At 41.0% G+C, this 16,036-nt stretch overlaps 1 protein-coding gene across 2 annotated transcripts; it reads left to right on the top strand.

Moving 5' to 3' along the window:
• The first annotated feature begins 9,009 nt into the window (after positions 1–9,009).
• LOC148023313 (xyloglucan endotransglucosylase/hydrolase protein 22-like) lies at positions 9,010–12,390 on the top strand. 2 transcript variants are annotated; one of them, XM_087696351.1, is made up of 5 exons: positions 9,010–9,664; positions 9,811–10,276; positions 10,410–10,510; positions 11,009–11,202; positions 11,820–12,390. In XM_087696351.1, exons 2-5 carry the CDS (start codon positions 10,051–10,053, stop codon positions 12,214–12,216), a joined length of 918 nt encoding a protein of 305 aa, XP_087552477.1. In that variant the 5' UTR covers positions 9,010–9,664; positions 9,811–10,050; the 3' UTR covers positions 12,217–12,390. The 2 variants fall into 2 exon arrangements, with proteins under 2 accessions (XP_087552477.1, XP_087552476.1); XM_087696350.1 differs by having other exon boundaries at positions 9,010–10,276.
• The last annotated feature ends 3,646 nt before the right edge of the window (positions 12,391–16,036 follow it).

The raw sequence follows: 16,036 nt of genomic DNA, 5'->3' as shown, positions 1-16,036 counted from the left end.
AGTGAAGAATGTCCTCAACACGATACTGTGGAGCTTCAAGCTCTCTTAATTAAGTGAAAGATTTTCTCTCTTTTTTCTTCTATGTCATAGAACATTGAAAAAAATAGATGGTTTCCTCTTCCTCATTTGCATCCTCATTTGGTTTACCAAATGCATCCAGTGTGGACTCCAATTGCCTCCAAACTTGAGCTTTAGTAGCTCATCCCATGCACAGACCTGTTGCGAGTGATTTAGATAGGAATTTGTACCTGATTTTAATGGCGGATAGCAAGCATTCAAGCTGGTGTAGGCCTCGATCCAGTGAGCTCCTCACTCCAATCTTTTATTCCCATGCTTATGCTCTGATACCAAATGAAAAATAGATGAAACACTCGATGGATGCACAACGGAAGGTGGTTGAGACACGGATATGGAGGCTCAAGCTTTTTCCATTCTCCTCTTCTTCATCCTCATACTCTCTTCACATCTATCTACTTTTCCAAGTCACTCTCAAAGAGATAGACACTTTGGCCTTTGGGACACTTTACACAGCCTCTCACACATTTACTTAATACAACCATAGGATAAGGCTTAGGCTATGCCTTATTTCTCAACAGTATGTGCCACGATGCTCATGAGCTCAAAAAAGCCACATGATGATGAAGAAAATTCAATCACAATATTGAAGCATGGGAGCAAGCAGTGTTCATGAAAAAATTGGTAATGCATACAAAAACCTTCAACTTAAATTCTTTGAGGGATTTTTGAAGCAAATTAGATGGATTATCATTTTTATGGTTAAATGTTATTTAAGTTCTAACTGTGTACTTTTTCTCCTTTTTTATAATAAAGAACCCTTAATGACTAAAAATTCTATATATAAAGGTCACTTTGGAAAATTTGCAACCCATTTGACATTTAATTGTGGTTTCTAATGTTGTGGTGAGTTTAGAATAAGGATCTCATGGGAGTTAAGATGTAACATGCCTGACTAAGGAGCCTTCATGGTACATTTTAATAGTCTATCGAGAGACTTTTCCTAAGTGACACCACCCAGTACTCTTTAGAATAACACAAGGTTTCTAGCTCTCTCGAGTCCACTTTGTAACGAAAGGTTCCAGTCATATCCATGAGGATTGACCTAAATCTGGGTTCCTAATTAGACAATAAGGTCACCTAATAGCTTAATTAGTGTCTATTTTTGAGCTAGTACATTCACAAGCTAGCTCAAACCAAAGCAGATCAATGCTACACTCGGTTCATAGTGAGCGAAAAATGAGAGGGAGTAATACACATCGACCCCTCTATCTGTAGGGTATAGTCTCGACTTCTTCCCCTAAAATGGTATTGATTGGAATCTAAGATGATAGACTAGGTATTCAAGTACTTGGCCCTTTCCTAATTACATTATCTTAAAGGAAGACACTTGGCTTGCTGAGACCACCCATCCATAGGGTGAACCCATCGAGAATCTTGCCCTCCCACTTTCCTCGAGAGGTATGTTTTAGTTATCTAATTGCCCTAATACATTTATGTTTATGACAATGTAAAGATAGCTTCCTTAATTAACCACTAAACATTGGTTCCTCCATGTAATTTATAGCCAAAGACACAAAGACAATGTCAAACAATCCTTTGAAAACAGTTACAAAACAATGTAATTATCTCGCACATTCTCTAAGATGCAATGCCACCCTGGCATTTAATCCCTTAATTTAGGACTCATGTCCAATCTCAAGCACACAATCCACCAATCTGCCCGTATCTAGCATCAAGGCCTTCTAGGAAGTCCATTGTATGAGTTAGACCAACCCAAGGGATTTATGGCCAGAGCCCCCTAGCACCCTTGTCGCCTCTCCTAGTCTAACATCCTCCCTACTAAGAAACCTCTCATATATGGGGTCAATCCTAACCTCCAGCATGATCAATTAGCATGTTGATGAAGGGCTCCTACCTTGGGAGAGGCTTAGTGCAAAACTATAAATTCACCCATGAGGGCACAATAACTTTTGTGCAAACACAATCAAGCAATCAACCTATCATCATTATCTAGGAAAACATTCATTTTTCATTGCATTGATCCAAACAACCATTTTGAATATTCCTTATGAATCAATCAACTTATCTTGCATAAGGAAACCATATTTTTCCAATTCAACAAACCTTATTCTAAAAGACAAGCCATCATACCAAATTAAAGTCCTTTGGATATATCTTAAAAGAAAATACAATCCACATTGTCTTTTCTTAGAAAACAATCACATGAGGATTCCTCTTCAAGTAAATCATGTTATTCAAGTAGTGCACGCTATTAGTCTAATCTTTCCTTTACCAATTCCTAGCTTATCTTCAACTACAAGATCACTTATCCTTCTAAGGAAGTCAAACTTTATCAACAGCACCTGTAAAGTTTGCAATGTGGGTGGAATAGCCATCATGGTTTCAATTGAGTGCTTTATATTTGAGATGCTCCTCTTGGGAGCCATCACTATCCCAAGCTTCATGTGCTCTTTCTGGAACCTCAACATTGCTTGTGCTTATCTTCCATTTCAAGGTTTGAGGCCTTGCTTCTTCCCCCGTATGCTTTGAGTCTCAACAATCCACTTTGGTTTGATGGGTTTTGGAATCAAGGGCTCATGTGTATGCTTAGTCAATAGTACTATACTTTCTCGATCTCTTTCCTTCCCTCTATCTCTTTCAGTCCCTCTTTCTCACTCTATCCCTTTCAATATCTCCCTCTACCTCCTTCACTAACCCTCTTCCTAACTTTTTCTCCTTCTCTCTTTCTATCTCTACCTCTCTCTCTATCTATCTCCTTCTCTCTCTATTTCTATGTCTCTCTTCTCCTCCTGTACATCTTCTCTATTCCCTCCTCCCTTTCTTTTCCTCTTCCCCTCTCTCTCTCTTCTTATCTTCTCCTTTCCTACTTCTTTTGCTCTCTTCTTATACTCCTCCTCTCTCTTCCTCTTCTCTTCCCTTTCTTCTTACCTTCTCCTCCCATATTCTCTCTCTCTCTCTCTCTCTCTCTCTCTCTCTCTCTCTCTCTCTCTCTCTCTCTCTCTCTCTCTCTCTCTCTCTCTCTCTCTCTCTCTCTCTCTCTCTCTCTCTCTCTCTCTCTCTCTCTCTCTCAACAACATAATATTCCCTTAACTCAATGGAAGGCTAGCCATTAAGCCCTAATCTTAAGGTTTTTATAGCATTATAAAGGCTAGTAACCTCTCGCCCCCTTAGCATTGTCACGTGTTCGACTCTCCTCTCCCTCTTGATGATAATCCTGAGGTAATTTTGGCAACATTCAATTTGTATGGTGGTAAGAGAGCTTTGATGCCATCGGAGTTGGTGATGCTTTTGAGGTAGCAACTCATCGTGGATTCAAGAGAGGGAGGATTCAAGGAGGATAGCACCTACTCAATCAAATGACAACAACGGTGGCGACTTGTTTTATTTCCTCCTTTTTTTTCAAAAAAATTTAAAAAAACTAAGGCTATAATCCTTTAATAATCCCGCCCCTTTAAGTCCCCTTCACGTGTGGGGAGGGACCAAAGGGGTTGAGATAGATGTCAAGGGGACGAGGGGATTAACAAAGGCTTATATCCCATTTTTTTAAAAGGAGGAAATAAGACACACCATCGTCACCATTTTCATCTAATTGAGCTACCACCATCCTCCTTGAAATTTCCTCCCTCTCTCAAATCCACAACGAGTTGCTACCTCAAGAACATCACCAACTCCGATGGCATCAAAGCCCTCTTACCACCACACAAATTGAACGCCACCCAAATAGCCTTGAGGTTATGATCAAGAGGGAGAGGAGAATTGAATAGGCAACGATGCCAAGGGGAGAGTGAGAGGTTAATAGCTTTATAAGGCTATAAAAGCCTTAAGACTAGGGCTTAATGGCCAGCCTTTTGTTGAGTTAAAGGAATGTTACGCTGCTTCGAAAAAGGATTGAGAGAGAGAGAGACAGACAAACAGACACACACAGAGATAGGAAAGAATGATAAAGGGAGTGAGAGGGAAGTAGAAGGAGGAGGAGGGAAGAAGAGAGGTGAATAAGAAGTAGAGGGGAAATAGAGGAGGAGAATGTAAGAAGAGGGTGGAGGAGTAGAAGAAAGGAAGAGAAGAGGGAGAGAGGGGAGTGGAAGAAGAGAGATGAGGAGTATAAGAAGAGAGGAGAAGAAGAAGTAGGGGAGGAGAGAGAGAGAGAGAGAGAGAGAGAGAGAGAGAGAGAGAGAGAGAGAGAGAGAGAGAGAGAGAGAGAGAGAGAGAGAGAGAGAGAGAGATGGAAGATAAAAAGAAAGGGAAGAGGGAATAGAGAAGAAGTAGAGGAGGGGAAGAGAGAGATAGAAATAGAGGGAGAGAGAAGGAGGTAGAGAAATAGAGAGATATAGATAGAAGGAGACAAGGAGAGAATAGTTAGGAAGAAGGTTAGGGAAGGAGGTAGAGGGAGATAGAGTGAGAAAGAGGGATTGAAAGAGATAGAGCGAGAAAGAGGGATTGAATGAGATTGAGGAAGTATAGTATGACTCACTAAGCAGACACTAAGCCCTTGATTCCAAAACCCACCAAACCCAAAGTGGATCATTGAGACCCAAAGCATATGGGAAGAACCAAGGCCCCAAAACTTGAAGTGAAAGATAAGCACAAGATATGAGCTAAATGTAAAAAAATAGATCTAACTAAACTAGTAACTCACTAGAGGGGGCATAGATGTCCCAATATGCATATTATGTAGGCTAGATCTCACACAAGCCCCATGGCCATAGTTGTACTAGTGAATACCTCTAAGGAAGTGAACCACAAACATAAAATTACATCTTAGAGGCACATTCTCCCCCACATCCACAGAGATACAAAAGTTTCCTAAGACATTTCTCTTAATCATTTACAATCTCCATTCCTATCCATAATCGAGAAATTGGTATTGGGGGCAAAAGTGAAATTAAACTATAGGACCTTCCCCATGAACAAGTATACATCAATTATGTAATTTCAAATGTGATAAGCACAAAGTGTTGGGTGTGGTCTTGGACTTAGCTCTTCATTGGCTTCATCCTTGGATAGCTATATCTTGGTTGTGGAGAATTTCTCATTTTCATCATCTATGCTTGCTCCTATCTCCATTTCTTACTAGTCCTTTTAGAACTAATATCATCATTTTTATGCTTGTTTATCTATCCTTTTATTTCTATTTATATTTTATCTAATTTTTTCTAGCTTCTTCTACTTTTCCTTCTTTAGTTTGACCTCTAAGTCAAGTTTATCTCCTTTGCTTTATCTATTCTATCTTCTAAAACATATGAAGAATCGGTAGATGTCTTCCAATTGCTATCATTTGATCTTGATCAAGGTCCTAGCAAGGCTTGTAGTTTATGAAAGTTCATTTAAGTTTATTCTTCCCCAATTAGCTCCTTGATGTGCAAAACATACCAATATTTAATGAAATCTTGAACACTTTAGTTTCTATAGTGAGTGACTCATCTTGAGAAAGGGATAATTGATAACTTTGTTAACAACTTATTAGAGCACCCAATAGGTCAAATGGTGTTACAAACCATTCTAGTATGAATCAACCCATGAAACACCTATGAAAATGGATGTGGATTATTGTGTAGTGAGCATTGAATAAGATGCTAAATTTTTTGTACACTCATTTGTGTAGTTTTTTCTAAATTTGATCTTACACAACCACACACACATGCATGTGCACACGTGCACACAGACGTGTGTTTGTGCACAAGTATATTGAAGCTTGCATGCAAACATTTTGGCATGTAGTGTACTTCTTTCCAATTTTCATAATAGTGCCTTGTGTGCATAAGTAATGATTGGGAATCTTATGGAGCTCCAAAATTCACGATGTTTTGCTTTAGAGAGCATGGGTGAAGTGTGATGATCAAGGATGAACTTTGTCAAAGATTCGAGGCATGTGAAACTAGTTCCAATCACATCTTTTTGTTATTTCAATTTATTGGTAAAAGTATATGGGTTTTAAATATTTTTTACCATTTACTTGAAGAAACTTCTCTATTTTAGCAAATAGCTTTCCATTCTTATATGAATGGTTAATTTAACATGTTTAAGGAAGAACGTGGAGACATGCATTGGACTTACAAAAAGGTGAGAAGCTCAAAACTCAATGAGGCTCTTACAATAAGAAATTAAGGTTTTGAACCATGATACTAATCTAATGTATATGCCAAAACAAAAAGGAGGGAGAAAATGGGCATGACAAATGATACATGTGGGCTATTAGAAATTTCCATGAGGACTGGTTAACTCTTGAGAGTTGAGACAAGTGGTGTACAACCTTGATCTATCTATGAAGCAACCTTGACCTTTAGGTTCTACTTTCAATCTTCTTGAAGGAAGATCCTAAAACATTGAGGTTGTGTGTGATCATTGAAACAATCAATTAATATTACTTATTATTCTTGCTTGGAATGCCTTTAAGCTTATAAGGCTTGGAAGTAAGATGTTACTTATACATGTGATACATGCTTCAAGTTCTTCAAAGGCTTGGAATCCTATTTAGGAAAAACATTGCTCATGCAACATCATAACCACTAGCCCTTACACCAACTCAAAGAATGCATAGGTCAAGGAAGATTGTAGAATTAGAGCACCTCCTTTTACATTATATACTCTAAATGAGAATACGAGTCCAATGGGAGGAGAGAGAAAATGCATTCCATGTGAGTGAATTAATGAACTACTAATGTCTACTCGATTTGACACCATGGGTCCCTATAGATAAACATAGAAAACTTTAGTACCTTCATGTTTAGGGAGTGTGAGTAGTTAAGAGGCTAGAATTCGCCTTTATTGCCACATGCCCATAAGCTTAACTCTATGAACTTATGCTAGTCAAATTGATTTGCACATGACCTCGACCATAGTATGACTCAACAAATTGCGGAAGACTATTTCTCACCTTTGATATTCATAAATCTCATATGTATAGCCCCAAGGTTTGGAACTACCTTGAAATAGAATTTTAGCCAGTGCTTTATTGCAGGGATATGACCAATGAATACATATGACATTCTATTATGGATATGTGATTCTCTTTAGGATTACCATGGAGGGGAGGATGGGTGAAAGACCTTCATCCCTATTATTTCTTTAAATGTGAAAGAATATTGTACTATAATTGAAGATTGGGGCTTAAATCAAGAGATTGTCAAGGGATGTTCAATGCCCTTGGTAATAAGCTTAACATTACACCCTTTGCCATCGCCGATGGGATGGGTGAAGGTTTCATTGATGAGCATGCTCACATGCCGCAACCAATATGCATAATGATGAGACCATATTATATCTTATAGTAGGGATGATTATGAAGGCATGTCCAGTGGGTGACCAACATGTCCTACGCCTTTATGACATCAACTTAACTCAAGGGACTTTTCACTAGCTAGTGTAGATGTGCTAGCATGTAACAAGTTCCATATGTTAATGCCCCCATGATGTTGAAGCTCACATGAGCTAGTAACAAGGGACCTAGGTGAATGAAAGGTTCATGATGATGTGATCCTAGCATGGCATTTGGACATTTTGAAACTAGCACACTATTCCCTCTTTTGGAATCACACATTTCCATCAATTTTAAGCTTGAAATGAAGCACTTGCATATCAAATGCAAGAAGAAGGTGATGCACCTTACCTAATGTGCTACAGAGATACAAGAGAATTACATCCATTCAATGATTGCTATTTGTGCATATTTTTGAGTTTCCCTTTTGACATGACTACCTTCACGAAATCATCTTCCAGTGTGCACTCCTAAGAATGTGCCGTGTGAAAGTTTCAAAAGAATTCTAAGCTCAATAAGTATGCATGGGATGTCAAATGATGGGCTTTAGTGCTATAATGGTGAACCACAATACTTGATCGGCTTGGTAGTGGTTCAATGAAGATATTGTGGTCTCTTGGTGTGTCTCATCTATTAGCACATGCTTAAACACATTGCTTTTTGATGATGGTAAAAGGGGAAGCTCGATTTATAGAAACCTTACACCCCCGCAAGCACTAATGTGAGGCTTCGACAAGACCAAGATGCCAAAATCTCCAAGACCAAGTACAACCACCACATCCACACAACGTAAACTTGGACTCCATTGACGTGGCTTGTCTTCAAGGGTTGGGCCACACACAAATCCCTTAACTTGCACGTGAAGCTTCGATACAATTGTAGTGACAATTTACAAATGAAAAGGAGAAAGAAGGGTGGAAGTGGGCGGGAGAATATATCAAGAAGAATAGCGAATCTAGAAACACCATGTAGCTTAAGTAGAGGGAGTTTTCTCTAGTATCGCTATTTTTGGTGGTGCGAATAATATAGCTAGGCCAGCAACTAGCATGAATTTATGGCCAGCGGGTGAAAGACATGCAGCCACATGACAATGAACTTGACTCTGCGCACCTAATTTTGGTTGATTTTGGGCTACAAGAGGCGCAACTCTAAGAAGATAGGCGCAACTCTAAGTAGTTAGATCAAATCAAAATTTCCATTTTCAAGACAGGAAAAACTTAAAAGTGGGAAATTTTGAAAGGGTTTTAATTCGCCTCCAAAAGAAAGCGTGAAGCGGTCTTTAAACTTTAGAAAAGGTGCGTCATCCCACATGGAACTTGGAGGCCTCTGTGGTTTAAATTTTAATCCGAGAATTTAAATAAGGCGCGGGCAGAATATGCGAACTGCGAAGAGCAGTTGGGGAATTAAGAAGGGGGCGAGTGTTGACTGAATTAACTTTTGGGCTTGGACAATACCTGTCCCAGTAAGTGAACGACCAGTCTCTCCCTCTCTCTCTCAGCCTTCAGGGCCCAGGCTCTATAGTATCTACCAGTCCACACACTAGACTTAAATTCACTGACAACCTGGAGCATGGGGCCCGGAGACGAGAGAGAGAGAGAGAGAGAGAGAGAGAGAGAGAGAGATTCTGAAAGAGAGAGAGAGAGAATGCATGCAGCAATGTGTGGTCCTTGCAGACAGTGTACCGGTACTAGGCCACTAGAGAGAGAGAGAGAGAGAGAGAGAGAGAGGAGAAGAAGAAAGACAGCCGACAGGATTGTGCCACAGTGCCTGTGTACCTGGCAGCTGGACGCCTCTCTGAAGGAGAACATATTCAATACTTGATACCCCCAAATCTACAAAAAGAATAAGAAGAAGAAGAAGAAGAAGAATTCAGAAAAGAAAAAGAAAGGACTCTGTTTCCTGCGAAGCTGTGAAGCACATTTGCAATTTGCAGTACTTTTGTTTTACAATATCGGCTGATAAAGCCTTGCATTCATGCCTCTCACATCGACAATCTCTCGGACTCCCAAAGGCTTCTGCATTGACATCGATGAGATACTCATCAATCTATCTATTAATAAGTAGCATGTGGGCAATGGCTACAGCCTACGGGTGTCCTTCATGTAGCTACTGCATTTGAGATCATTTTGCATCCCTCTTTTGGTTGTTTTGTCTTATGGTATACAAGCTGATTGATGTCTGCTCCTATCTGCTGCATCACGCCATCTCCAATCTTTTTGCTAAGAAGCATAAAATGTGGGCTCCCTTTGTCTGAAAGCTTTTTACTGGTGACAGTACAGCTCCATACTTGCATGAGGCCTCGATTCATGAGAGCCACAAGTAAAACATAATAGCAATGCATTATGATCACTCGGAGTAAGAAAGCTGCCGGTATTGTACACTCACCCAGCAGATTTTTCTTCTCCTCTTTTGTAATTCGGATGTGCCCTTCCTCCTCTTTTATCCCTATCCCTATTCTTATAACCAAAGGTACATAGAAGCTTGTATGAAATTTGGCCTTTTTTGTTTTTTTCCAGCGAATGGTGATTAATACTGTGGCATAGCCAATCCTTGGGTCATCAATGGTAGCTTTGCAGCTGGCCATTGTTCCTTTACAGTTTAAATAGGATGATGATGCAGTAGGGACACAATATCTCCGCATTTAGTGTTGACGACGATGCCAGGCCTGGTGATGGTACCGATCAGGATTTAATCAGCGAGGTATCTCAATTGCTCAACTCTAACAGTGTAGCAGAGGTTGGGCACACTCTGCAGACATGAAGCACGCTGTGAGCTACTACATGATGACCAGAGGCCACTGCTCCACTAGGCTCTTCTACTGTCCAACACTGCTATTCTGCATAGTATGGCAGCTTCTTCTAGTGGCCTGCAGCCCCTCACCCCTCAATTTCTATGGTGAGCTATTTGTGCCGTGGGCTCCCTCTCACATGATGGTTCTAGATAAAGGCCAGGAGCTGCAGCTTGTCTTGGATAAAACATCAGGTACTGTCAATCAGGAAAATGCCTTGCTGTGGATAAGAAATTTTCTTTCAAACAGCAACACTCGATCGCTAGTGACTAGTAACATAGCATAAAGCAACCTCATTAGGATTCCTATGTGCATATTACAATGCAGGATCTGGCTTGGCTTCTCAGAACAAGTTCATGTATGGAACTATGGAGGTTCAAATGAAGGTGGCTCCTGGGAACACTGCTGGCACTGTAACTTCGTTCTATGTAAGCAATATCAGTCACTTTCCTTTTTTCTTTCTCTTGTTTTTGGGGTGCGGGGGTCTTCTCATGCTCACCTGCACAGAAAGAAGCATGCCATTCTTATGATCAATGCTTTGTTTCAAGCTCATTCAGCAGGCAGCTTCATGATTGGGTTAAGGGAGACTGTGGCCTTTCTAATAGCGAAGTTTGTAGACTTGGGTCAGTACAGCCAACCAAAACGAAACAGGCAAATAGGAAGTGAGGTATCTCCAAACTTGTCACTGCAGAGGCTACAGGGCTGAGAGAGAGTGGCCAATCTACTGAGTACATTGCTCTCATATAACATTCGGCCCAAATTAGCTATGTTACTTGGTTGGTTGGTAGTTAGTGAAATAGTCAAATTGGTGAAGGTGCATTGCATTGTATTGATAATACAAAGCCTTCTTGAGAGATGGTTACTGTTATTAACAAAGCCGGTGCTGGGGCAACTAACAAAATAAGAGATGTTTGCCCTCCCTGCAGATGTCCTCTGGAGCAGAGGATCGAGATGAGCTAGATTTTGAGTTCCTAGGGAATGTTAGTGGCCAGCCCTACCTTCTGCAAACTAACATATTCACGAATGGAACTGGATACAAAGAGCAACGCATCCGACTTTGGTTTGATCCAACCCTTGACTTCCACACCTACTCCATCTCTTGGACAAAGCAGCGTGTCATGTAAGTACTCCCGAGCTAATGCTTAAAAGGAAAAAGGGTCGTCTCCCCTCTCTTATGTGTGCTTATCTAACATCATTCCTGTTTGATTCTCTCTTTTCATTTAAACCTAGTTTTGATTTTGATTGTTTGATCTTTTGTTTAGGAAGCGCCTCATAGATCCCTTCCATCTGCTTCATGTGATTCAAATTTTGATTTTGATTGTTTGATCTTTTGTTTAGGAAGCGCCTCATAGATCCCTTCCATCTGCTTCATGTCACTTTTGAATCATCTAGGGAACCTTTTTTCTCATATGGCATAATATGAGGGTCAAATTCCACTTGGGAGGTGTTAAAACTATCATCTGTTCTCGATTAAAACATAATGTGATGCCACGACTGCTGTTAGCTATTTAGAGGTCACCATCACATTATGTAAGTGAGATCGTTGATGCACTTGCAACATACACAACGTTTTGAAGTAAATTATAAGCTTCCATTACTCACATCCATAGACTTTTTGAAATGGAGGCTTATGAGGAAAGTTGATAAGAGAATGGAAGTCTGTTAGGTGAAAGCTCATTTGAGAGTGTTTAAAGCATTGGTGTTAATCTATGAATCTGATATTCTCTGCTAGTGCAGATTCTCAGTGGATGGCACTCCCATAAGGGTGTTCCAGAACCAGGAACAATGGGGCCAACTGTATGTAGACAGGAAGCCAATGGGGGCCTTTTTCAGCATATGGAATGGGGATGACTGGGCCACAGAGGGGGGCCTTGTTAAGATCAACTGGACAGCAGCTCCCTGGGTGGCACACTACAAGAACTTTAACTCCCAGGCATGTGTTTTCAGAGGCAACATGTCTGATGCCTGCATACAAAATCACTCTCAGATGGCACCCCTATCATCATTACCAATGTCAGAGGTGGATATGTCCACCATGGTCCAGTGGGTGGAACAGAACTTCATGGTCTATGACTACTGCAAAGACAGAGACAGGTTCCCTGCCCCTCCCTCAGAATGCAGCCCTCTTTTCTGATTTACTATATCATCCGATCTCCTTGTGCCTACTGTAACACCATGATTCATTCTCCGAACCACTTACCCAAATTAATTCTTTTTGTAAATCCTCCTGCATCCTTGTTCATTCATCGATCATCGATTAAGTTAGCTCGAAGTGAGCAAAATTTTGTACCCATGTGGATGTGTTTTGTCCTGTGTCATGAACCCCATCTAACTTTTGGCAAATACTCGTGAGAACAAAGGCACGACCAGATGTGCCATCATCTACAAAGCACAGAACAGGCAGATGCTCACTCGACTAGATAATCAGGCAACAATTGACTAGATTGATGGCGCATTTAGTCCCACGAACACAGAATTAGGTCACAAACAAAAAAACAGCATTTCTTTTGTTTGTGTTGATCCTGGGGTCTGAGCATAGTCAGTCATGCAGTACATGAGCTGAGAAAGACTAGGAAAGGGCTGCAGGTGGAGTTTGCTACCTCTGATTATGCTCCTAGAAGGCACACAAGGATGGACGGTTGTATTAAGTGGGGCAGGAGAGGGGAGAAAACAGCTACACACAGTGACACACATACACGCGCAAAAGAAAAGAGAGGAGAGCAAAAGGTGTTGTTGGAAGGAGATGGGTGGGTACCAGTAGGACAACACATGCCCAAATTGAATGCTCAAGAAGATGCAGAGGCAGGCACTTGGATTCAGCCTTCAGGAGGGGGTGATGAGTGATGACAAAAAGAATGATGCCGCTCATGCATATGAATCTATGAAGGATGGAGAGGATGCGATCATGACTAAACTACATAAATTCACTCCTCATGAATCCCAAGAACCAAAGGAGATGCATCATGCATGTGGACAATGCATCATCACGAGGCCTGCATGTGGGAAGACAAGCCTCAGCACTAAGGGAAGACCTCAACACTATCTCCGACGGGGTCCTTAAGACCCCGGGGAGTTGGGATCAATGGCTGTCGTTGACCCCAACCCTCACAACCACATCGCGGACGTCGATCCACATTTAAGTAAACCCATCTTAAATTCGTGAGCCCGCCCACAATTTTAAACCCATCCAGCCGAAAAAGTGCCCATCGATGGTACTGGGGAGACGTGTGTGCGCATGCGTGTCGTTGACCCCAACCCTCACAACCACATCGCGGACGTCGATCCACATTTAAGTAAACCCATCTTAAATTCGTGAGCCCGCCCACAATTTTAAACCCATCCAGCCGAAAAAGTGCCCATCGATGGTACTGGGGAGACGTGTGTGCGCATGCGAAACTGGAGATGCCTTAATTTCTTATAATTGGGAGGGGCCCAGAGAATGTAGTGCACCACCAACGAACAGGGTGGCCTCGACATGTGTGCGCATGTGAAGCTGCAGATGCACCTTGTTTCTCACGAATGCCGTACCTTCCATTGCTTCGTCCATTGCAGATGCGCAGCTGTGTTTTTGATTGAAGGCGTATTTTTGAGAAGGCTCTACGACTTCTGTCAACGACTATACTGTAGGAGGCGCCATCAGCACTCTACCGCAGAAGGCGCTAGTCTAGGTGAGGAGTCGCGACTTCCCTCAGTACTTCGCAGCTGTGCGAGTTTTTAAAGGAGGTGCTTGTTTGTTGAGGCAATCGAGATTAACCATTTGCTTCTCGGGGTCTACATAGGCCGTTCTACACTGGACCCCGTTCTTATTCACTTGCACACAGCCCTTGCTTCTCGGGGTCTACACAGCCTTTGCTTCTCGGGGTCTACACAAGCCGTTCTACACTAGACTCGGTTCTTTCCCTATACAGGCAGAATAGGAGGCGCCCGTTCTTCTTCGCCTACATAGGCCTACACAGGAGGTGCATGTTCTTCTTCGCCTTGAATGGCGCCGTTTCTCTGCACACCTAGAGTGCACATTTGTGGTCAACCATGTCCCGTTACCTGCAGCGTGGAAGATAGTATTGAGGCCTACGACTTGTGGCTAGTCGTTGTTCGAGCGCACTTTGTTGGGCTTGGGGGAGCCTCTGTTTATTGGTTTCGGGCTAGGACAGAAGGTAATGATCCTCATCATGTTTCTTCTTCGTAGATGTCTTACGCTTCACTGTTTATGTCTCAATACGCAACAAGTGAGGATCCTAAATTCTGTGTGTGTTGAAGCCATATTATATATTCTTGGTGTCTTTGAAGGATTCAAGGCAGTACGATGGATTAGAATGTTGTAACCTTTTCATGTCACCAAGTAATGATTTATCTATTCATAAATTGCCACACCTTGTCTCATTTTGTCTTGGTCTCTTGCTCTTGGTTGATTGCCTCGATCAATAAAATGGATTAGACTAGCGTCAATGTGATTGAATATGGATTAGACTAGCATTTGGGACTCACAATATTTGGGGAACCTTGCATCTTTCAATACTTTTGTATAATTTCACAATAATCTCATAACAATGCTCTGTTTGGATGCAAACATATTGATGTTGGAAGAGTTACTTATGTTGGAAGTGCCGATGCTTGGAGTTAGTAGTACCATATTGCATACATGCTAAGCATAGTCCAAGTGCCATCACTTGGCATTTTCAAGGTTTGTTGATTAGGTCTCTATGTTGCTAGCGTCACTATCATTTTGGAATATGATTATAATGAAAAACCTCAATCTTGGTTACAATCGTAGTAATGGGACTATCCCTAATGTAGTCACAAGCCTAATGCCATTTTCAAATATGATTACAATGTAGAACCTCGATCTTGGTTGCAGCCACATTAATGGGACTATCCTTGATGTAGTTGCAAGCCCACCAATCATCACTTTTAGCTTTTTCCATGCTCCAAAATCTACTTAATGGCTGCATACCATTAGGGATATGGCAATTAATACATGTGCAAAGCATAGATCTACCTATAGATCATCTATATAGGTCAAATTTGGTGAGCGTTGGGAATTGTATGAATGTGTTGAGTCTCAATCCTTCTCAAAATTCATTAATTGGAATCATATAAGAAGCCCAACAACCATAGCATAGTCCAAGTGCCATCACTTGGCATTTTCAAGGTTTGTTGATTAGGTCTCTATGTTGCTAACGTCACTATCATTTTGGAATATGATTATAATGAAAAACCTCAATCTTGGTTACAATCATAGTAATAGGACTACCCCTAATGTAGTCACAAACCTAATGTCATTTTCAAATATGATTACAATGTAGAACCTCGATCTTGGTTGTAGCCACATTAATGGGACTGTCCTTAATGTAGTTGCAAGCCCATCAATCATCACTTTTAGCTTTTTCCATGCCCCAAAGTCCACTTAATGGCCACATACCATTAGGGATATGGTAATTAATACATGTGCAAAGCATAGATCTACCTATAGATCATCTATGTTGGTCAATTTTGGCGAGTGTTGGAAATTGTATGAATGTGTTGAGTCCCAATCATTCTCAAAATTCATTAATTGGAATCATATAGGAAGCCCAACAACCATGTTACAATGTCAAAATATATATTATTACACTAGGAACAATAAGGCAAGGCACTAGTACTTGGAAGTGGTTGTAGTGAGGTGATAGCTTGGTGAAGAATTGTTACATTAGAGGTATCTGACCTACTATTGATAGCCTATCAATTTTTTGAATATGATACATCAATTATTTGATGGATGGACTTTTTTATTGTTACTAAATAGAACACGTCATTCGATTGGATGTGGCATCCACCATTGGTCACGAATATGACATATTCAATCTTTAGTCTTTTATCGAGCATGTCCACAAAAGTAAGCCATGCTACTCATTTTTTGAAGAGCATGTTGATTATTTTGCTAATCTAGGATGGGGCTCAATATATTTGGGAAGCAT

Source organism: Lygodium microphyllum, chromosome 16 (genome assembly GCF_053477565.2).
Source record: "Lygodium microphyllum isolate KBCC chromosome 16, Lygodium_microphyllum_v1.1.10, whole genome shotgun sequence".
Taxonomy (NCBI): Eukaryota; Viridiplantae; Streptophyta; class Polypodiopsida; order Schizaeales; family Lygodiaceae; genus Lygodium; species Lygodium microphyllum.
The sequence above is the reverse complement of the archived record's forward strand: the minus strand, read 5'-3'. Positions and strand labels throughout refer to the sequence as shown.

Excerpts from the sequence above, each read along its gene's own strand:
- LOC148023313 (XM_087696351.1), top strand. The coding sequence starts at position 10,051 with ATGAAGCACGCTGTGAGCTACTACATGATGACCAGAGGCCACTGCTCC. Across the intron at positions 10,511-11,008 it reads GCACTGTAACTTCGTTCTAT|ATGTCCTCTGGAGCAGAGGA; the intron begins GTAAGCAATATC and ends CCCTCCCTGCAG. Across the intron at positions 11,203-11,819 it reads TGGACAAAGCAGCGTGTCAT|ATTCTCAGTGGATGGCACTC; the intron begins GTAAGTACTCCC and ends CTGCTAGTGCAG.